Source organism: Hemitrygon akajei, chromosome 7 (genome assembly GCF_048418815.1).
Source record: "Hemitrygon akajei chromosome 7, sHemAka1.3, whole genome shotgun sequence".
NCBI lineage: Eukaryota > Metazoa > Chordata > Chondrichthyes > Myliobatiformes > Dasyatidae > Hemitrygon > Hemitrygon akajei.
The window spans coordinates 160258546-160283127 of record NC_133130.1 but is presented as its reverse complement, the minus strand read 5'-3'; the positions used below and the strand labels follow the sequence as shown (position 1 = coordinate 160283127).

At 39.4% G+C, this 24582-nt stretch overlaps 1 protein-coding gene across 2 annotated transcripts in view; it reads left to right on the top strand.

The window, feature by feature from the left end:
- The window catches only part of ptpa (protein phosphatase 2 phosphatase activator), a 66911-nt gene that overhangs the window by 18963 nt on the left and 23366 nt on the right, over window positions 1-24582 (top strand). For both annotated transcript variants that reach the window (XM_073052348.1, XM_073052349.1), the window contains exons 2-8: window positions 1952-2061; window positions 3375-3461; window positions 5917-6042; window positions 8167-8284; window positions 13255-13354; window positions 14399-14523; window positions 16813-16913. In XM_073052348.1, the coding sequence (XP_072908449.1) occupies window positions 1952-2061; window positions 3375-3461; window positions 5917-6042; window positions 8167-8284; window positions 13255-13354; window positions 14399-14523; window positions 16813-16913 (767 nt within the window). The remainder of the gene's footprint in view (window positions 1-1951; window positions 2062-3374; window positions 3462-5916; window positions 6043-8166; window positions 8285-13254; window positions 13355-14398; window positions 14524-16812; window positions 16914-24582) is intronic.

Here is a 24582-nt window from a genome sequence, read left to right as displayed (position 1 = left end):
AATCTGTCTTTGTGTCCTGAGTAAAGAATTTATTTTTCTGTCATTGAAATGGCCCACTTGGCCATTATGCACTTGAAAGAGCCATCCAATTAGTTCTACTTGTCCCTTCCTCTTGTTGGTGTCTTGTTGCAGGTACGTAATCCATCATCTGTATTGTTCTGTAGAGCTGCTTGTGTTGTGTGAAAGCGCTGAATGGGATGGTGCTGTTACATTTTAATGAAAGACCAGTTGTCTCTGTTACTGCAGCTGCTGCAGCACACACGGCCAAACAAATTACCATCAGTCCTCTCTTGGGGAGCACTCCTTGTTTCCTTGGACTCTAAATAACACCTCCACTCACATATTTCAGACTATGCTAAACTCTACTTTAAAAAACTGCTTTCCTTGACCAGAGTGAGTCAAGTCAAGTTTACTGTCATTTAATTACCGTAGATTCCGGACTACAGAGTGCACCTGATTAAAAGCCGCTGGCTCTAATTTTAGAAAGAAAATCAATTTTTTACTTGTACAGGCCGCACCGGATTTTCGGCCGCAGGTGTCCCACGTTGTAATATGAGATATTTACACAGAAAGATATTACACGTGAGGATTTTTTAACTTTTAATTAAATCCATATGGTAACATAAACAAATACATATTGCAAATGCTTTTTTTCGAACCGTGCCTGTAACGCGGCTACTTTTAAATATACGTTGCGTATACTTTTTTACTGAACAACATTCCAATATCTCCTAACGACTGGTAAAAAATATATATACTGCAGCCTACCAGGAAAAGTTATTGATCGCCTTTAACTTAAAAGCAGCGTTTTCGCTCCGCCGCTCCCCCCCGTCGTCCCGTTTATCACAAACGGCATTTTTCCCACAAGACGCGGCGAAACCGGGTGTGACGTCATAGCATCCCGCGATGTAGCACAGAAAACCAATATAGTTAAAACACTTCTAACTTTAACTAACAAATGAATTACTAAGCGAAAATATTATAAACTAAATAACTGCCATAAAGGCAGCACAATGCTTTTCTTCGAGTGTTTTCCATGTTGATGAGGGTGAGTACAAATGACTGATTTACAATAATTTAATTGTGAAAGTGCGCTTGATTTATCGTACAATTTCATTGGACCTCTGTGAACTACTCATCAATTTTATTGGTCTACTGTTATGAGGCAAAATGTTTTTGGCGGCATGAAAAAAATAATGCATTAGCCGCTTCGTATTAAAGGCCACAGAGTTCAAAGCTGTTCAAAATGTGGGAAAAAAGTAGCGGCTTAAAATCCGGAATCTACGGTATATACTGTACATATATACCATCAAATGAGATGTTTCTCCAAGCCAGGGTGTAAAGCACTGTAGTGTACATGAAACACAAAATAACTTGTGAAAGTAAGGATGAAATTTGCAGATGGATTGCACATAAATAAACTAAAGGGCATAAATTAAATGTTGTAAGGTGCAGAATAGATTAACCAGTGACACTTCAACTGTCATGTGCCAGGGAGCTCAGAAGCTAAGGGCCTGAGGGAAGAAACTGTTCCCCATCCTAACTTTCACGCTTAACCAGTCATGCCTTGATCCCCAAGATGCCAACTTCCATTTTGCCTCCACAGATGCAGCTTGAATTCCTCAGGCAGCTTGATTCTTCCTCTGAGAAGAAACGTTGAGCTTGAGTCCCATTCAGTGGCTGGATCACATAATCCAAATTGAGACTCGCAGTGCAGGCCTGAGAAAGCACCGCCGTGTCAGGACTGTCTTTTCATTAGTGGAAGGTTAAAAAAGAGAAAGGGTCAGGCATTTTCCGATGAATGATCATTTGTCACTCAATCATACATCCTTGTATATCATTAGTATGGCTACACTTCAGAAGCTTTGAACTGACTTAGGACATCCTTAGTTGTAAAAAATGCTATATAAAAGCAGGGTTTTTATGAAGGCTGTTGTGTGTGTGTACACAGGCTCATCTCCTGAAGAAGAGATGCAGATCTCGTTCACCAAACACACCTTCATTGTACCAAAGAAAGAGATCAACATGTTCCCGGACATGGGCAAGTGGAGGCGTTCTCAGGTACTGGCTTGCTGCGGTCTGTTGTGAGTCGCTTGTTCGATCAGATCTTACTACTAGAGTTGAGCTTCAGATTAATTGCAGTTCAAAATAATTGAACCTTCTCCCTTCTCACTGAAGTTCCTTGGAATAGAATATGTTAAGAGCAAGGTGTATAATCGTGCTCAACATTGTGAAGGCTTTTGATATTATTTGTGATCTGGAGCACATCGGTTAAACGGATGCTGAAATAGACTCAACTTATTAGCTTTCAAAAGGATTTTGTATAAATACTTTGATAAAAGGTTGTAAGTCTTTTGGGAAGAAGCAGATTAGACTACAAGACCTTGAGGGATGGTCTAATGGTCGTAAGGATCAGGGATAGCTGCTTGGCTGACTCTTATAGAGACAGTGCAGGCATGAGAGAAGTAAAGGTGACTTTTTGTGCCGTATCATTTTATGATGATGTGTGGAATTATTTCACATTCATTTATTTGCAACTTATAGAGAGGTATATCAAAAATGAAAGGTGTTTCCTGCTGTATAGTACACTCATTCAGGTCATCTGTTAGTTCAGTCATGACTCTGTTTCCTGTGCTGAGGATATGAAGAGTGCTGTTTTTAACAAAGAGGTTTCCTATCTCCCCATTGTTACCGCAACGTACAGCAGTGACCAGTCAGTTAGATCGTGACTGATTACATATATATTTTTAAAAAATTCATCTTGGTTCTGCAACCTTTAATCCTGTCATCCACAAAGCATAGCAATCTTAGTTTTTAAAAGATCTTTTTGATCCAAACTTTTTCTTTGAATTTTCCAAATTCCAGGCTCCCTTTGTGTTATGAAGTGCTTAATGATCACACATCTGAAATGTCTACTTTAGGTGTGGCCACTGTTAGACCAGGAGATCTAAGCCCTTGATCTAATGAAGGTGGAAAAGGAGTCAATATAGTTGTCACTTCTAGAGCACGGTTTCATGTGTTTGGTGTCTTTACCCTGCTGACAGTAGAGGATGCAGATTTGGGATACGGTGGTAAGGAAACCTTGGAAGTTGCTTCATAAGTATTGCACACTAAGGTCACAGTACTGCAATGGAGGAAGAAATGGGTCCTTAATGGTGGTGAAAGGATTGTAGTGTGGACCTCTGAGCCACTTTGAGATTCTCGAGTTCTGCTGTAATTGCACTTGTTTAAGCAAGTTCAGAAAATCCCATCAGAGTGAGGGAGGTTTTTGTTTTAATTCATATACTTTAAAAAGTGCAAGTTATATTGTAAGATTGCTTAAAGGCTTGGTTTACTCTACAATTAACCTTATCACCTTGTCTCACTCCCTTAAGGCTTATGCTGATTATGTCGGGTTTGTTCTGACACTGAATGAAGGTGTGAAGGGGAAAAAGCTCACATGTGACTACAAAACCTCCAAGGTAGGAAAGTCATGAGCTGAGTTATTTTACTTTTGAAGCAGCTTCCTTCATTGATGTTATAAGATGTTTATATATGTTTTACATTGGGAGAATGTGGAGGGAAATTCAAGAGTGAAATACAAGTTATTTGTATAGCATTTTTAAGGCATTTCTCAAAAATATGAAATGAGGTTTCAGACCGAGATGAAATAACATATTGATAAAGAGTTGGACTGTTGGTGTGCTAAAGATAGACAGAAATGAAAAGTTCCAAAGATGGAGTTCCAAAGCTTTAAGTCGGTGATGTCGAATCTGCACTGGCTGTCTTTTGACAGCTCTTCTTGTTTCAATTAAAAGTTTTCTTTTGATTAGATGGAGCTGAAGTGCAAAGTTTTAAGAGGCTTTTCATCATTCAGAGGAAATTTCCAAGTGACTGCCAAGACCCCTGGTCCCTCACAGATCCTCCATCAATATTGCTAACTACAGTTAGCATGTGTTATGATGGTATTGTAGTAACTAATTAGGACCATTGATCTTGCAAAGCAAATTCAAATTTCCCCATAGTTACTGAAAAATTTGAATTCAAGTAATTAAGTGGAAAGCTTAGTAACCATGACACACTTGGACTGTCTTAATCTGCCCAGTTTGGCCGATATGTGACCAAAGATATGATGATGTGATTGACTTGTACCTGCCTCCTCTGTTCCAGGATATTTGGCATGAACTACATATTTCAGTAGAACCAGCACTGTCCACATCCTGTGACTGAATAACAAGTGGAAGTGGCACGTCCATTCTGTTTGCTATCATTCCTTGTGCTGCTGAATCTTAAGTGTACACTCTTTAGGAGATGGCAGGCATCAGCTAGTGTTCCACCACATTACATTAAAAAGATTAGATTGAAACAGTTAATGTTTTGCAATATAACTTAAGGAAAACTAGGAGAACCCTAATATTTTGATACTAATTTGTTCGTTTGCTATGTGCCATCTGACATGGGCAATCATGGTCTTTCGATTACTGTGATTGTTCTTGGCAAATTTTTCTACAGAAGTGGTTTTCCTGTGTCGCCTTCTGGGCAGTGTCTTTCTTTACAAGACGGGTGACCCCAGACGTTATCAATACTCTTCAGAAATTGTCTGCCTGGTGTCAGTGGTTGCATAACCAGGACTTGTGATATGCACCAGCTGCTTTTATGACCATCCACCACCTGCTCCCATGGCTTCATGTGACCCTGATCAATGGGCTACGTAGGTGCTACACCTTGCCCAAGGGTGACCAGCAGGCTAGTGGAGGTTATGAGCACCTTGCATCTCCTTTGGTAGAAACACATCTCCATCCCGCCACCCAGAAATTACATATGAGAGGGGGAAAAAGCTTGCATTTATTCATCATCTTTGATAACCTCAGGACATCTCAGTATAGTTTACAATCAACTACGTACTTTTGAAGTGCAGTCATTTTAATATAGGAAACCAGTTTTTCTACCAGTTTGCATAAAGAAAGTGCCTATCAATAAAGTATTGATAACGTGGTTACTGCTGTGATATAGGAGAAAGACATCTGTCATTTTGTGCATGGAAAGCTCCTATCAATTAAATACCTCCTGAAGTTTAGTCATTGATATATAGGAAAATTGTCTGTTCATTTGCACAGAGAAAACTACCACGAAGAGACAAGCAATCTCTCCCAGAGATAAATATTGAACAGGGTATTGGAGAAAAAAAAACTCCCTACTATTTTTCAGATTAGTTCATGCAGTCTTTCTTTTACACCCTGTTGAGAATGTTGGCAGACTGTCAGTTTATTACTTCATACCATAAAAAATGTTCCCTCTCCCGCAGTGTCAGCCTGGATCACCTGCTTAATCTCAGTAGTGGGACAATTCCCACAACCTTCACAGTGGTGACTGGGTACGTGGCTCATGGGCATCAATCTTCTTCAGATGTAACTCTTGACAGGTCAGCAAGCTGATTTCACCCACTCCATTTGCTTTCTAGTTATTGAGAGCAGGGTACAACCTGGAGACTACAATAGCCTGTGCAGTCCAGTTCATGCTTTCAGAATTATCCAGAATTTTACAAATCCAACTCTGAGGAGCCGATGTAAAGATGAGTAGCACTGAGGAGTTGCCTCGCCATTTGGGTGCATCAATTGGAGGTTTGAGTGTGCAGGTATATGTTGTGATTGTAAGTGATTCATTTGAATCTGTCACATTGTTTTCAAAAGTATTTTATCGCTGAGGCAGTATCACTTAAAAACGTATAATCTGGTCAGTATCAGATTGATATTTGTGGGATCTTACTGTGTGTAGCTTAGCTGTCATGTTTCCTCCATTACGATTGTCCTTGCACTAAAAAGTGTACTTCATTGACCATGAAACACTTTAGGACAGTGAATGCTGCCAAGTCACTCGCTCTCTCTGTTCAGACAGTTGTAGGAATGGTTTCTGAAACCCGTGTACTTTTATCTGCAGCCGGTGGAGAAGCTAATTGTGCTCCTAAACACGTTGGACCGATGGATCGATGAGACCCCTCCCGTTGATCAGCCGTCCCGATTTGGTAACAAGGCATACCGCACTTGGTACAGCAAGCTCGAGAAGGTATGTTCTTTACTCAAAGAACAACTTACTGACGTGAAAAGTGTCTCATCAATACATTTTTAAGTGTGCTAATTTTAAAAGCAGAGGTGTCTTAATTTGTGGGTGGCAGGGTGGGATATGTCTCTACCAAAGGAGGGGTAAGGTGCTCCTTCCCTCCGCTAGCCTGCAGGTCACCTTTGGACAAGGTGTAGCACCTGTTTAGCACCCCCCCCCCCCCCCCCCAATCAGGGTCACTTGAAGCCATAGGAGCAGGTAGCAGATGGTTGTATGAGCATATCACAAGTCCTGGTTATGCGACCACTGACGCCAGGCAGGCAATCTCTGAAGAGTACTGATAATGGCTGGGGTCACCCATCTTGTAAAGATTGCTGTCCAGAAGAAGGCAATGGCAACCACTTCTGTAGAAAAAATTAGCCAGAAATAATCATGGCCATGATTGCCCACGTCATACGACACAGCACATAATGAATGAACATTTGAGGTTGCAGCAGGAGGAGGATGAACATTTTTGCTATGGGTTTAAATACAGGAGAAGAAATTTCTGGTTGGTGTCAAGAACACCTTTACAAAATAACATGTGCTTTAATTGCATATTGGGCTTAAATAGAAACCAAGAAAGATAATTCACAAATTGTTGGATCCTGCCATGGTCAAGAACTATGTTAAAATTAACATGGCTAAAAGCTCACTTCCAAAAAAAAGTGATGAGGCACGCTTTAAAAAACTCATATCATTAAGTTGTAGTTGCTTAGATCTTTATAGCAGATTGCCAAAGGATACAGGCAGACATAGATCAGTTTCAGATATGAGCGGAGAAAGGCAGATCGAGTTTAATCCGATCAAGTGTGAAGAGTTGCACTTTGGAAGGTCATATATAAAGGGGAAGCGTACAGTTAATGGCAGGACCTTTAACACCACTGAGCACAGAGGGACCCTGGGGTCCAGATCTGTAGCTCTCTGAAGGGAGCCACACAAGTTGATAGTGTGATGAAGGGGGCATATGGCATTGTTGTCATTGTTAGTCAAGGCTTTGTGTTATTAGTCAGGAAGTTATGTTGCATCTTTATAAAAACTCTGGTTAGGCTGCATCTGGAGTACTGCGTTCATTTCTGGTTATTCCATTAGAGGAAGGATGTGGCGGCTTTGGATAGGGTGCAGAGAGGTTCACCAGGATGCTGCCTGTATTAAGAAAAAGTATAGGGACAAGAGGTTAGACAAACAGGCACCTTTCTCTGCAGCACTGGAGGCAGAGGGGAGACCTGATATAAGTTTATAAAGTTATGAGAGGCATAGATGGAATAGAAAGCCATTAATCTGTTTTCAAGAGTACCAGAGGGCATGCATTTCAGGGGAGAGGGGAAAGTTCAAAGGAGATATGCAGTGTATTCTTTTTTACACAGGGTGGTGGGCGCCCGGAATGCAGTGCCAGGGTTGGTAAACGAGGCAGGTACAATAGAGAACTTAAGAGACTCTTAGGTAGGCACATGAATATGCAGAGAAGAGGGATTTGGACCATGTGCAGGCAGAGGGGCTTAGTTTAATTAGGTTGTCACAATATCATGGGCTGAAGGGCCTGTTCCTATGCTATACTGTTCTTTGTTCTAATTTCTGTCAGAACTGCTACTCCAGTAATCATTCATTGGCATATGTTTCTGATAATGTATGTCCATCTCAGTGTATAAAACCATCCGTCAGATTTCAACCAGTCTTTTGGCTTCTGTGTTACACAGTTTCAACTCGGTTCCAATTTTGTGCTGAGAATCAGCCTCAGAAATCCATGTAGTTTCCACTCCTCTGGTTCTAGAAGAATAATACCGGCATCTGGATTTTCAGGTGTGTAGAGGGTAGAGCGTGTAACATGAAGTAGCCTGTTGATGTCTGGGCTGATCTTCGGAAATACAGCATGAAGGGTTGTCAGAAATGGATCCAGGACATTTGGTTCCGGTACTCTTCTAGTTATCGAAGAGAAGGAGACAGATCAATGGTCACAAACTGGGATGAGATGCTGCAATGCCATGTTGTACATGAACTTGGTGGGTGCCCTTTGCTATCTAGGGTAGGGAAATCTGTTCAAGGGCCACTCTCGAGTTTCCTGTGCTTGACTAAGTTAATTTATTGTTGCAGGAAGCTGAAAACCTGGTTTCCCCAGTGATTCCCAATGAGCTGCAAGCTGCTACCCCTGAGATTGCTGTGTATTTAAAGGAGTCTGTTGGTAATCCAACAAGAATAGACTATGGAACAGGTACCAATATCTACAAATACATTAGTATAGGATCTGGATACCTCAGTACTCCATTATTCGTATCTTTAATCATGCAAGTTTATCATCATATTAATGTTGGCTCATTGTTCCAGTCTGGAGAGTGAAGTACATCCTATGTGACACACATTAAGTATAATGCTGTTAAGAGTTACTAGTTCTGGATAAGATGTTAAACTGGGGACCTGTCTGCTCTCGGTTGAATGTAAAAGATCAAGTGACCAATCTTTAAAATATGGCCAATATTTAGACTTAAACCAGCATCATTAAAACAGATTTCACATTGCTATTTGGAGAACCTTGCTGATAATGAATGCATTTAATTTTAAATCAACCAATTTTGATAACAGTTCCTTCAATTAGTGTGTTCTTGTTTGTAAATTGGCAAGAAACAGTGATTACTTTAGATTCTGTATGACTCTTAAAACCATGCTTTGACTGCAGGGCTCATACATTCCTTCGCCTGGCTGTGGTTTGTGTTATCCAGGATTGACCACTAGATGGGAGTGTTTGTTAAGAAATTAAATTGCTATAATTTCACACACACACAAAAAAATGATCAGGAGTTTAAGGTGTGCTGTTGCAAAAGGCTGCTGTCGTTAATGAACATAATTTATAACCTATTTCAGTCAGATTTTTAAGAATAGTGTCTTCCTTGATTCCTGCCTTGCACCCTTTTAATGTTTCCTATGTTTAGAGTCATTCTCTGGTGGAAAGCGTAAATTGACTTGTTGTCTAGTACATTTGTGAAGAGCGGAAAGGGTTAGTTATTCCTACAGTTTGGCTTTTCAATCTGTAGCGATTTTTTTCCAGTCACGGAATAAGGAATTGCATGTGTATCCTCCATCTACCTACCTTGAGCAAGCTTTCCTCTGCTTACTGATAGCAAATATTAATACTCATTTGGTTATTTCTGACAATAATTCTCAGGAGAGCTTGTTTTGGTGGCAAGTATAAAATGATTACTATAATCCTGGAGTCTTTATTCATGGACAGAGTTCAAATCCCCACTTTGCTGGTTGAAATTTTTAATTTAGTTAATAATATGGAGGAAAGAGCTAATATTTTATATATGTATGTTTTATTTCTTTACCAATATGGTGTGGAGTAGTCCCTTCTGGCTTTTCAATCCTAATTAACCCTGACGTAATCACAGGACAACTTATAATGACCAATTACCCTAGCCGGTACACCTTTGGACTGTGGGAGGAAACTGGAGGAGGACATACAGCGACTCCTTACAGAACGGCACCGGAATTGAACTCCAGAACACCCTGAGCTATAATAGTGTCACGCTACTCACCATGCTACCTTGTTGCCCCGTCATTTATGGTATGGAATTAGACTTAAAGACATGTGATTCATTAATTAACTTAAAGGAGGGACCTGCATTCCAGTCTGTTTGTGACTCCCATTATACAGCAAAGGGTTTGACTCTTTGCCCTCTAAAATGACCTAGCAAGGTACTTGTTTGAGGTCCACTCAGTTTGAGCAAAAATACGCTAGCCTTAACAAAATAAATTAATAAATTGCACTACCTTTATGTACAATTTATATTTTCATTTATATTTATCATTATTATTGTTATGAGCAGAGAGACAACATCTGCCGGAAGTAAATTCCTTGTATGTGCATAGGTACTTGGCGATTAAAGTCTGATTCTGATTCTGATTCTGATACTGACTTCCCATGGTGGGGATGGGGAGAAGTTAAACAAATTATTTTCAGAAGAAAGCTCAGTAGGGTGTTCACTGACTTTTAACTTCGTCACCCAGAAAGTTCCTGAGAGTTACAGGCCAGAAAGACCCCAGAGGTGATTCCAGTTCAGAATTCTGTCATTGGCTAGTCCAGGTGTCAATCAGAAGTCAAAGCCCAATGGCCAAAACCTGGAGACTGGAGGCCTGTCCTATAGCTGGAGGACTATCTGTGTAGGATGAGGAGGAGGAACAGGGCTTGCTTTGCTGTTGTTGCTTTGTTGCTTGTTGTGTTCTGTGCTGCTCTGCCAAACATTGTAGGCATTCTATGTTGGCGCTGGATTGTGTGGCTGACAATTGCAAACTGACTGCCCCCTCCCTGCACACCTCTTGGGGTGTTAGTTGGTATCGCAAACGATGCATGTCACTGTATGTTTCGAAGTACATGTGATAAATAAAACAGAACCTGAATATTTAGTCAGGAAGAAGAGGAAATTCAACCAGAATTTGGAACATTGCAGAACATTTGGAACTTGTGGAGCATGCTTTTGGGTACATTGATCCAGTTCAAGTTGATAGTGGAACATGACTGTGATGGCACTATGTTAGATCAACTTGCTGTCACTCAGTTGCCTATGCTCAGATTAACCACTGATAAGGAGGTATCAGAGGATGGCTGGTGTTGGCAAAACTAATCCCATACTGTCCATGCTTTCATTAGAAAGGGGCAACAATTCTTCCTTGTGCTCATTTCAGCAGTGGAATGCTGTAACTCTGGATGTTGGTTGCCATAAAGGAGCAGTTGCTGCTCTAAGCAACTTCTTGGGTGATGCTAACAAATAAAAACTATTTAGAAATGTGTTTCACTTCTTATTCCCCCTTCACAGTGCTCAGTAATTACAAATGTTACCCATTCACTTCTTAATATTAAATAGAAGAGCTACAAGTCTTCTGAAAACATTTCTCAGCCAGCTAAGTAAATCTATTTGCTAATGTAATGTAAGAAAAATAGCTACAGTTTTGCACAAAACCAAATGATAATGATTAGATAATCTGTTTTAGTATTTGTTGATGGATGTAAACTGTCCAAGACACCAGGGAAAACATGTCTGCTCATTTTCCATTACTGCTCATGAGATCACTTTATGTCCACCTGAAATGACAGATGGCCCCTTGCTTTAATCTCGCCTTTTCTGACGGTATAGAATTCCCCCATTAGTGCTCTCAGTGTAATAGTCTGGATTATGAGCTCAGTCTTTTGGGCTTCAAACGAAGATGAAACTGCTGCATCAACTTGGCTATTGGCACTGTGAAGCTTGTGCACAATCATCAGGTGGGAAGATAGAGAAGAAACCTGTGTCATATCTTCAGAGTAGTTGGATACTGTGAGGAATTTTCTGAATGGATGAGTTAATATGGGCCGAATGCGCTCTCTTACATTCTTAGCTTTTATTTCAAACAATTCTTTGGATATGAGTTCCCAGAGCACATTACTATGTATGTGATAATGTGACCCTTGTCATTTAAAAAATTGCAAAGAGCTGGTGTTGATAATGCCTTTAGGAAAGTGCACTGGGTAAGGTACTGAGTTCAATGAGTGAGATAGCTGGATTCATGCGGACACTAAAAGAGCAACAAATACCGTGTAAGATTGGAGGTTACTTTATTTCTGAACTCTTCTTTTGGAAGTTGGGCAATCATAGCAAAGTCAGTATTTCTTACTTTTCTCATCGTTGAACAGACGTCGTCCTGGGAAAGCAGTTTCATACTGTAGTAGAGGATATGTGGTGAAGATGGTAGAGATTCCAGTTTTGGAAGGTGCTGTCAAAGTTTTGACTTTCTCACAGAATTCCAAAACACAGACATTTGTTCATCTAGCCTGGGTTTTTTTTTAGAAAGTTGTCTTGCCCTTCACTGCTGTAGAGTTGTTCTTTTCATTTATATATATCAAGCCCTAATGAAAGTTAATTATGTATCTGCTTTCATTGGCTTTTTAGACAGTGAATTCCAGTTTATAACAACAAAAAAGATCTTCATCTTTTTGACAATCTATATTTTCTGATTACAAATCCTCCTGCCAGTAGAATATTTCTTTCCACTATCAAAAGTCCCTCATTATTAATAATCCTGTGAATAAATACTTAAATTTTTTCATCTTTCCTTGTGTATTTTCATCCCATTTCAACTAATAATGATTATTTAGCTTGGTTTCTTGAAATGTAACCTAAAATGTAAGCTGGACCAAAATCAATTCAAAGATTTGATCTGTGCCATGTACTGACAGGCCACTGCTGGCTGAAGCACCACTAAAATCTAGTTGCTGCTACCGTCCACTCTCCCTGGGTGGCCGGGGAGCAGGGTGTAGTAGGGAGAGGGTCCAATAGTATTCATGAGTTTTGTGTAACCAATAGGCACTAAAATTGAACCTATTGATTCCAGTAATAAAAAGCAGCTTTAGCTTTGTTTTTTTTAAATTTAAGATTTCTTTATTTGCTGTGCTCCTTCTTTATAACATGTAAATTATGAGAATAAGGTGAATGCTTGCAAGCGTTTTCCCCCTCAATTTGGGTGAGAATAGAACTAGGGGTCATAGGTTTAGATTGAAGGTGAAATATTTAATGGGAACTTCTTTTCTCAGAGGGTGATGCGAATGCAGAACAAGCTGCCAGCAGAAGTGGTAGGTGTGAGTTCAATTGTAATATTTAAGAGAAGTTTGCAAAGGTACATGTATGAGGAGGTATGGAGCGCAGGTGCAGGTAGGCAGGACAAGGCAGAACACCGGGCTAGCCTGGACCAGGTGGGCTGAAGGTCCCACTTCTGTGCTATAGTGCTCTGTCACTCTTAAAAGAGTGATGTGTACGTATAAATTTGTTTTTTTATTTTATAGACATTAATTAGAAAGGCTCAGTATATTTGTGGACAGTTTAGTAGAAAGATTACCTCAATTATTGAAATTTCCCAGGCATCACCATCTGCTATTAGGAGACTATAAGAAACTTGTCCATTTTATTCTTCCCAGTTGGGGAAGTATCTGGGCTTCACTCTGTGAATTCAGGGAATAAGCCCATCAAACTTTGCTTTTAACAATTGTGTGACAGCTCCTTTTGACATTCCTTTTGGAATTCTAAAGGGATCGATCGATAGAAAAAAATGACATTCCACCCATGGTACCTGCCTATATATTTTTTGTTCCTCTTTTAACCTCGAATATCACGAGGCTATGGTCTTTGACTTGTTCTGTCTCTCCATTGGACACAGGTCACGAGGCTGCATTTGCTGCGTTCCTCTGCTGTCTTTGTAAAATTGGAGTTCTGAAAGTGGATGATCAGCTTGCTATTGTATTTTGTGTATTCGATAGGTAAGTTCAGTTATGCATTTGTGAATGCAGTTTGGTCTTTAAAGTGCAAGTGGAAATGCATGGTGCTTTTGGTTTGAATCCAGTACTGGCTGATGAGGAAAATTTCTTCACTCCCCTGAGTGCATCAACAACATGGATTTGTATAACATCTTTAACACTGTAAGACATTTCATGGTGCTTCACAGGAATGAAAAATTAGACCAAGTATAGATACAAAGCAAGGTGACAAAGTCGTTGAAAGAGGGAAACCATGTGGTTTATTGGTAGAAAGATCATCTGATCGGTGAATACTGTATATTAACTATAGTTTATAATGACATGGGCATTTTGGTAGGTGGATTATGGTGACCACATTTTCTTTGGAGAGTAACTGCTGAAGTGGGGAAAGAACATGAAGTGATTTGGAGATACCAATCATTGAATGCAATGTTACAGGTCAAAAAAAGCTGTTGAGAAAGTAAGGCACTGGTGTTTGTTTTGGAAGAGTCTAATTGAAATGCTGAGAAGTTTGTTAATTATCTATAAAGTCTTGGTTACATCTCCAGCAAATCCAATCTATACAGCAAGTAGCATAAAATCTCTAGAAAAATTGCAGCGATGATGTTTCAAGAACTGAAGACTTAAACTTTTAGTAAAGCTTGAATAAGGCCAGTCTTTATTCTCTAGAGAGGAAAATAAGAATAACCTAATAGGGTTAAATTTATGAACTATTTTTGAGAGGAGAAATCTAAAAGAAATACTTCACCTTAAGGGTTTTCTAAAATCATGAGGCCTTAATGCAAGATAGTTACAAATAATTTTAATCTGGAATTCAGGAGAAGAGTCTTTATCCAGAGTGAAAAGTGTAAGTGGAACATGCTGCCACAGGGAATTTTTGAGACAGATGGCATAGATGCATTGAATGGTTAAGCTAATGGAGAAAAGCAAAATAGTGAGAAATATTGCAAGAGTTTAGCTATGTATGAGTGAGAGACAGCACTGGTAAAATTGCAAAATATCCAAAGTAAAACCAACAAACCAAGTTGTGTCATCTTTAAAACACAGGTATCTACAGGTCATGCGAAAGTTGCAGAAAACATATCGAATGGAGCCAGCAGGTAGCCAGGGGGTCTGGGGCCTTGATGACTTCCAGTTCCTTCCCTTTATCTGGGGCAGTTCCCAACTAATAGGTAAAGTATAATCTTCTGTTTTTCTCCCCCCTTTCAGCTGAGTACTCTCCCTCTCTACCCTGTTTCCCTAACCCCTACCTGCATTCACACCCCAATTTTCAACAAAGTTAGATCACTGTATTATCCTGTATTTACCCAGTTGTATAATTTGGAGTATTTTCAATTCTGAACACAGCATCAGTAGAAAACACTATTATGCTTGGTGAAAGTACAGAGTAGATTCATTAGTACAAACGTGTGCAAAAGTCTTAGGCACATATCAATAGCTAGGGTGCCTAGGATTTTGCATAGTACTGTACTTGTCAATATGGAGCGAGAGTGAAGGTGTAGGGAATAGCGAGGGTGGAGTGCTACAAGAGGGTGTGGAGTGCCAGGTGCGGGAGGGGTGGTGGTGTGGGTGCAGACACATCCAGCCCTGAGACATCAAACAAAGTGCTGTGATTCCAAACAATTGCTTTATTGATCATTACAGAATGTCTCTCTGGTGCTTCTCACTCCCTCCCCTCTCCCTTCCCCCTTTTCCAATAATGATTTCCCTCTCTCTGCCCCCTTCCCACTCTCAGTCCACATTAAAGACCTGTATCAGAATCAGATTTATCATTTCTCACATATGTCATGAAATTAGTTTTTTTATGGTAGCGGTAGAGTGCAATACATAAAATTACTACAGTACTGTGCAAAAGTCTTGGGCTTCCTAGCTATGTCTGTGTATGTATATTACTAATGACTTTTGCACAGTACTGTATATATTGGAGATAAAATGATTAACTACAAGGAAGAATTGCATATTTTTGATTTCTTTGAGTATATAAGCATAACGGATGGTCCAACTCAGGTTTTCAAGATCATTTAAAAATGTTTGGAGTAGAAATGAGTTCTTGTGGTGGGTGAGTCAGGAAAAAGGGGGCAGTACTATACTGTTAAATGTTACTGTCAGTGGGGTTTTATTTCGCACACAAGATAATGTAAATCCAGCATTCATACTCACAAAAGCTATTGTGGTATTGTTTGGGTGAAATGGAAATTTCAGTGCGAAGAATGATAGATTTTTGTCATTGGGAGTTACAAAACCAGGGCAGTTACACTGCAGAGAGGGGTAATATAACTGAACAGCGGAATGGATTTAGTGGGCTGAATGGCTGATTCTCCACATGCACAATGATAGGAGCCAAGACTGGCAGGCAACCATGAATACACAACTCAGTTCACACGTTAACACAGTCTATTATAAATTTCCACCTCTAACTTAATTTTGGGCAAAGGGAATTTTTGAGCACAGTCTTTGGGCAAGAAATTTGTTCCCTCATATGTGACCTTTCTCTTTGGGTTTGCGCTGCCACTGACCTCTCCTAATCACTGATGTTAGCACATGTGGCTTCTGTTCCATGTCCAACAACAGAGGGCAAGCATGCATCCTTCCATTACATATAGAAAGAGTAGAGAAGTTGGATTTTTTTTAGGGGTCAAGAAAGAAAAGGAGAAAAGTAACAGATCTTCAAAATTATGTTTATAGAATATATATTCCATTTGACAGCAACATCATTAACTTGGATGTAAAGTGATTAAGTTGTTAACCGAAAGGGAAATAAGCAGAATTTCCTTTCTAGTACAGCAGGCTGTTGTGTTGTGAAACGCTTTGCCTGAAAGGGGTTGGGAGAATGCTGTCTGTGGGGCATTGAGCGGAGGGGGTGAAAACAGATTCAAAAATAACTTTATAAGTAAGGAATTTGGACCCTTAATGCTATGAATTCTAATGATATGAGAAGTAAACTTGAATAGGAAAATGTATAGCAGCTTCAGGAAATCATGACACATTAGGTCTAATTGGGAAGCCCTTTACAAAGCAGCAGCTCAGACGCAAAGGCTTGACTGACCTTCTGAATGACCTACTACAAAATGAGAATACCAAGAATGTTCAACATGTAAATTAAAATAGAAAATGCTACTAATACTCAGCAAGACGGGCAGTATATGTATATGAGAAGGAACTCACGTATGGGGCTTATGAACTTTCTTTAGAATTGGAAAAGTTTGTGCATGTAGCAAATTTGTCTTTGGAAAGGAAATGGAGGGAGGAGTGGGAGGGAAATGGGGCAGATTAGTGATGGAGTGAAATGCAGGATAGATTAAATGACTCAAGGGATGATGGGACAAGCAAAAAGAGGGCGGTAATGGGATAATTAAAGAAATATGGGTCTTGTGAAATTACAGACTGAAAGTTGGGCTGGGGGGAATCATTCTTAATTTTATTTCAGGACTACATTTGAATTGCTTTCATATATATTTCAGATCACCCGACTCTGGCACCACACCGTTTTGTGGATGAGAAAGTAGTGAATGAACACCATAAGGAATACATGTTTTTGGAGTGCGTCAGGTTTATTAATGAGGTGAGGTCAAAACCTTGTGATCAGTTTGTTCCAAGTCTCAGAGCGAGAGGGGAGCCTAGTGTCTCTCTCTGACCACAACCTCAACAGTCACATTAAAAGAAATAGAAGGCAACTGCACACTTGCCTTCTGAAGCGTGGTATTAGTCAAGATATTTCATACATGCAACCTAACATACTTCAGCCACAACAGACCATAACACAATCACTACTGAGCAGGAAGGCCCTACTTCTCCTCAAAGCTCAATAGCAGTAGAAGAAAGAAGGCAGTGCTCATCAGCTGCTGACCTTTGAATAGAGGATTGATCCTCAGAGTTCTGGCCAATATTTAACTTTAACACTTCACTAAAATAAATCAGTATTTAATTGTCATATTGCTGTTGTGGAAGACGGTTGTGCAAAAATTAGTTGCCACTTTTTTTTACAATAGTGATCACGCTTCCAAATTATTTGATACATAATTAACACTCTGGTGCAATACTGAGAGGGATGTGGATTTCCAGATGGGATGTTAAACCAGGGCCCGTACCTTTTACTCAAATGAACCTAACTGCAACTTTGAAGAAGAGCAGGAGAGTTATCTTGTGATTTGCCTCAGTCTTCATCCCTATATCTGTACACCAGATTAGTTGTTCATAATCACAGATCTATTTGTAGAGATTTTAAAGCTGCTTCACGATCCAATAATTGCACTGTTCTTTTTGTTGGTCTGGAAATAGGCCCATTTATCTTCTAAATTGAAATCAGTAAGGTTGTGTTATTTCCCCAATCCTGTTTTCCATTTTCTGTAGTCATTCTTCCCTCACTAATGACAGTTGCCAGCTAAAAGTGATGTTTAATACAAAATAGTTGATGGCTCTTCAGTCTTCCACATCATGCATTCCAGATTTCAGTATGGCAATAACTGTACTATCTGCCAACACCATGAGAATGGCTTTCAGTTCACATGGAAATTTTTGTTTAATCATCCAGAGCCTAATATTTAATATCACAACTAAAATGCTTTGTTGGGCTGCTGCCCCGGGACTTTGCTTGTGGTCCACTACAAAATACCATAGAAAGGATGCACCTTAAACTTTACTGTTCACTTACCTTTTAAAATGCTAACATTGCCAGTGGGATCCAGCACAGGGTTCAACCTGCAAGTGTCCCTTTGGACAATTGCTCTAACATGGTTTTTTTTGCTCATTGTGACCTGTGGAGGAATATTCTGATGAAGATGTACAATGCAATTGTCATCCTCATGTTCCTAACTGGAAGCAAGACCAGGGTGAGCTTCTGACAAAACCTTGAATCTGATAGATATTGCCAACAATACTTCAGGAAGATGCTTGACATCAGTTAGAAGATTGTTACACTGAAAGCAATGTCAACATCCGTGAGGCTAATTTACCAACTCTGCCAGATCAGGCATTGTGTATGTATGTCTGGTTTTTGTTTCCTCTTACATATCCTCTACATCCAGCTCACCCTTGGTCAGAGATTTTGCTGAGATCAGAAGTGATGCTGCAAAAATGTAATGAAAGTGTATCGCAAGCAAACAGGTAGGCTTAACCAGACAGGTACAGCAAATGAGCAAGGCCTCAGTAATGTCATCTTCCCCCTCTGCCATAAACACAATCAGTGCCTGAGCCAATTACAGCAAACATCTTGGATCATGACACAATATCCAGTGGTACAGAAACATTCTATAATGCACTGCAGGCCCCTTGTCTTCAAAGCACTCCAAAATTAGATGAGATACAATAAAACACACCGGACACGAATTGCTATTTACTTGTGGATGGACATGAGCTTGAGTATAAAGCTTAAATTGAAACCTGTGCTGTGTTCAGTTCTCTTAAAATGAAATGGTTAATAATTATCACATTGTGAGTGGTTACTTAAAGTGTCACACTGTGTTGCTGTGAGATTGTAACATCAAACTGACTTTGCATCTCTCATCCTGATTTGTTGGGTGTCCTATTTGCAATTTTAGATCTTGCTGTTTTATAACTGATTAGTGAATAGTAGTTCTTTGGTCACACCTTTTCTATTTTGTAGTACATAATGTTTCTGCAGTTTCTAGAATAATGTTGGAAACCTTTTTTAAGAAAAAATTATACTTTTTATAAGATTTGTATTTTTTACAAACTCATGTATTTTTCACATTATGTGGTGATTCATCCCCACTCACTGGCAGAAAGCGGTATAGCAGCTAAACTAATGGTTTATCACTTTTACATCACATGGGTAATGTGCTAATACTTAGCCAATAAAAAATGAGAATTGTTTTAATTATGTAGCCTATTAACTTCTTTATCTAAGGAATTTCTTGTGTGTAAAAGTGATTAATTTTTCAGATGCACCATCTTTTGCTCTATTCTTTTGTCTTCACGTTCAGCTCTCAGCATCATTTCTCAGCTCTTTAGTTGGTTTGCTTAGTATTTGTATGTTTGTTGGTATTCTAAAATAAACTATCATTAGAATTAAGACTGCTCACCATTTTTGACTCCCAGAAGGACCCTAAGGATCAGAAAATAAACAGAGAGCCAACAATATCAAAGAAAAATTACAGCAAGAAGGAAGTCTTTTGGCCCATTTGTATATTTACACTGGCTTTCTACCAGGGAAACTCACCAGTTCCACCCACATGCTTCTAGCCTTGCAAGTTTTTCTTCACTATTGAACTCCCCCTTGTAAGTTACAATGGAACCTGTTGGTGTCACATTAGATCCCTCCTCATTTGATATTCTTCTGTCAGATTTCTCCTCAGCCTTCTCTTTAAAGGAAAAATCCCAGCCTCTAATCTATCCTAAAGTAGACCCTTGTCCCAAGTAAATCTTGTCCTTAATAAATCTTTTCTGAGCCCTCTCTAATGCTTTTCATGACCTTTCTATGTTGTGGTGACATCATGGAACATTTTTGTTGAGATTCAGCACGACTTCCCTGCTTTTATACTCTGCCTCAGTTAATAAAATCTAGATCATCCCCAGAGAACACCATTATTCACCTTCCTCTAGTCTAGCAAAACAGCCATTCACCACAGTCCTCTGTTCTCCGTTACTTACAGCATAGAAAAGACATTGATAGCATGAATGTGAAGTTAGGTGTGGTTCAACTTTGTTGATAAGCTTGTGATATAGCACCATATCAAAAGCTTTCTAGAGATCCATGTACATCCCCATTTGTTGTATTATCCTCAACATCTCTGTCCATTATGCCACCTAAATATTCTATCACACTGAATAAGCACAATTTGCCTTTAACAAACCTGTGCTGGATTGCTTATAATTAACCCATTTTCCTCCAGGTGACTACTAATCCTGTCTTGGGTCAAAGTTTCTAAATGCATTCCTACGACTAAGGTTCAACTGATAGAACAGCGGTGGCTGAGCTTATCTTTGTTCCCTTTTTCTGAACAGAGGAAATAACATTCCAGTCATGGAATATGGAATAGAAAACAGTATAGGTAGAGGTACTTCAGCAACCCCCCCCCCCCCCCAAACTAAACTAAATCCTGCAGCCTGCATGTGGTCTGTGTACTCTGCCTGAACCAGGAAATGTCACTGTCTTAATGCCTTTTAAATATTGCTGTAATACTTGCTAGATCCAGTATGCTGGGCTAGATCCCATTATGCCCCAGGGACCTCTCCGCCTTAATGACTTTTAAGTCACCCAACACCACATTCTCCTTAATATCACCATACTACTATGTTGATAATATTTAATCTCACCATCATCTATGTCCTTCTCCCTTGAGTTGTCACGTACCAGCCGGTAAGCAAAAACACACTTAATGATTGTGGTCAGTGTTCCCACCATTTTCTCCCAAACTTCCCTCAAAATCTTAGGATGCATCCTATCCAGTCCTGGTGTCTTAACTGCATTAAGTTCAGACACCTTTCCTAATTCATCTATGGTATCATTTTTAATCTAGTGCTGTGGCTGTCTTCATTCTCATTTTTCACTTAGGAAGAACCCTCCTCCCTGGTGAAGCCAGATGCTGAGTACTCATTTCACATGTTTACACACCCTTGCACATCACTACATGTTCCCTTAACAGGCACTATGCCTCCATCCACTATTTTTGCTATTTATATGCTTGTAGAATACATTACTCCTGGATTCCACTAAATAGGCAGCAGACCTTTCCTGATACATTCTCTTTTCTTGTTTTAGTTTTCACATCCTTTTTTAAAGTGAGCATTTACGGCCCAACGCTGCCATAAACAGCTTCATTTTTTTTTCTTTAACACGGAACTTGCTGTGAGAAGCTCAGTGAAGGTTTACAGACTCAAGTTCCACTTTCTCACCAACTTCGAGGAGAGTGTTTTCTTCTGAATTCTGTACTAGCTTTATAAGTGACCATCTTATTTTAGTAACTGTAGTTTCCCCCACAAGTGGATTCATTAGATTCATGATCTTCACCTCTACCCAATCAGATCCCATTGCAATTTTAAGGTCCTTTACAATTTTAAAGTGCTTCAATACAACCTCTTAGTCTTCCCCTAGAGAAAAGAACTCCACCCTTACATAAATTTGAAGACTGTTTTCTAAGTTTGCACTTCTTGTGGTGGTTGGCTAAGGAAGTTGCATAATAATTACCAACAGCTTTGTGGTGAAAGCCAAAGACATATTTTGCTTTCTCCATCTCGATGATAGAGGTCTGCAGTATTCCTTCTAGCACTCATTTGTACAGGTGTGAGATGATGCAAGTTGGACAGAGTAAATGTGAGAATATAGGCCTAGGAACTGAATCAATTGTCCATTTTGCATATAAAATTAGTTTTGCGCATGTTAGATTTATGCCAATATTAACTTCCAAATCAATTTGTGACAGGGAATTGTCCCGTGCGTTTCTGGGTACAATTACAGCTTGGCACGTCTAACTTCTCAGTACTGGGCCTATCCAATGGTTTTATGCACAATTTGTGCATTTACCAACACTTGTGTTGGTCACAGTGAAACACAAGGAACCAGTGTCAGAAGAGAGATGCAAATTAGAAAATGCTAACTGAGGTATTTTGTTTTGTTCCCAATCCTGTCTAACTTAATTTTTTATGCACCACTGTAATTTACAAACACTACTGGCAAAGATGGCAGGACCTTTACATTATGCATCTCACTGCAAGATGCTATGATGAGTGGGGCTTTGATGACCTGGCACTTGGGCTTACCTGAGACCCAGGTGTTCACTGGGTCAGTCCTCCCCACCACCTCCACTTTTTTTCCCTCTCTCCTCTACGAAAGCTTTTCAGGTTGCTCTACTGTGGCTCCCATGAAAACATCAAGGCCTGATTTGTTTGCCAGCAGTGAATGTGGTACTGATGCAGCAAGTGAAACCTCTGCAGGTGGCTGATGTCAGGAAATGAGCAGATAAAAATTTTCCACATGATTCAGGGTTAACACCAACTAGTGATTTGTTTTTAATTGAATTTTTTTCATGAATTTTCCCTTTTTGTATAACATCGTATTTGTTGCTAGAGTCATAAGAGCACCCTTTTAGTACACAAGTAATAGTGGACTCCAATTTCAAGATTGGTTACAGTGGTAACATTAAAAAGATATACAGTAAGCAAAGAATTAATACGTAATTTACAGCAAATAGACAGTATATCCCTTTAAGGCACATAAACCCAACAGGGAAAAAGGATCCAACAAGGGCTAATGAGAAGATAAACATAGTAATAGATCAAAAGAAAAGGCTTATTGGTGTCAAAAAGAGTAATAAAGCTATGGATTGGGAAACTTAGCTAAGAGAGGAGGAGAAAAGGAGAGCAATCTAGCAAGAAGCATAAAAACAGAATGTAAAAACTTCTATAGATATGTATAAAGAAAAAAATAGCAGAAGCTTGTATGGGTCTAGTACAAACTGAAAAATGTATACAGTGGACTAAGGAAACGGCAGGAAAATTAAGGAAGTATTTTATGTTTGTTTTTACAGAAGATACAAAAAAAATGTGGAGAATAGGTCCAGAGTGAATGAGAAGCTGGAAGAAGTTAGTACTGGTGAAGTTAATGAGACTGAAAATCGATAAATCACTGGGTTCTGATGACCTGTATCTTTGGGTTTTTGAAGGAGATGGCTGTGGAGATAGCAGATGCACTGGTTGTCATCTTCCATGAGACCATAAATTCTATAACTGTTGCCACAGATCAAAAAATGGCAAATGTAATCGCATTAATTTAGGAAGAAAAACGAGAGAAATCCAGAATTCATATCAGTTAGCCTGACTTCAGGAAAAATGCTATTGATGTATTTGGACTTTCAGAAGACTTATGATAAGGTGTGACGCGTACATTATTAAGCAAAATTAAAGCAGATGGGTTAAAATGTTGCTTAATGAACAGAATAGGGTAGGAACAAATAGTCATTTTCAGGTTTCAGTGGGATGACAAATGGATCAGTGTTGGAGCCCAAGATGTTCACACCATATATTAATGCTTTGGATGAGTGAACTGTGTGTAATTCAAGTCTGTCTCTTTGCTGAACATATAAAGCTGGGTGATATAGTCAATTCTATGGAGGCTGCAGGGAGATTTCAAGAAGATGAGGGCAGGTTAACATTAGATATGTACATGGCAGATAGAATATGATGTGGATAAAATGTGAGGTCATCCATTTGGGAAGAAAAAAATAGAAAATATTTATTTTTTACCTGGCGAGAAATCAGATGATGCTGGGGAGCAGAAGGACATTGGGATCGTGGTACACCAATCTTTGGAAACTAATATGTAGACACAGCAAATAATTAGCAAGGTAAATTAATTCTTGGTCTTTATTGTAAGATGATTTGAATACAAAAGTAAAGAATCTTTACTAAAATTGGATAGGACTCTGATGAGACCACATCTGAAATATTGTACAGGGGCTCCCCAGGTTACAGAAGACCTGGTTTATAGAAAGCTGTTTTTATGCAAAATCTCCCAAGGATTTATAAAGCATTTTTCAAGGCAAGAAAAGTAAAATTGGTAAATTGGTTTATTATTGTCAAATGGTACAGTGAAAAACTTCGTGTGCCATCCATAAATATCTCTTCATTACAACAGTGAATTGAGGTACTACAAGGGAAAACAACAGAATACAGAAAAAAGTGTTAGTGTTACAATTATAGAGAAAGTGCAGACAGACAGATAATAATGAGTCTACAGTGAGGTAGATTGTGAAGTCAGGAATCCATCTTATTATATTATTGGACCTTTAAATAGTCTTAAAACATTGGTCCTTGAGTCAGGTGGTACTTGAAGCTTTTGCATCTGCCCAATGCAAGGTGGGGTTTGAGAAGAGAGAATATCCGGTGTGGGTGGGGTTTTTGATTATGTTGGTTGTTTTATCAAGGCAGTGAGAAAAGTGGACTCTTCTCCATGGAGGGGAGAGTCTGGTTTCTGTAATGTGCTGAGTTGTATCTACAACTCTGCAGTTTCTTGTGGTCTGAGGCAGAACGAGCCGTGATGTGTCTAGATGGGATGCTTTCAATGGTGCATGCATCAAAATTGGTCAGGGTCAAACAGGTTCTTTTTTGCCTCTTGAGGAAGCAGGGGTTTTGATGAGCTTTCTTGGCTGAGGCGTCAATGTGGTTTGACCAGGAGACCAGGACAGGCTGTTGGTGATGTTCACTCCCCAGGAACTTGAAGCTTTCAACTATCTCAAACTCAGTACCTTTGATGTAAACAGGAGCATGTATATTAG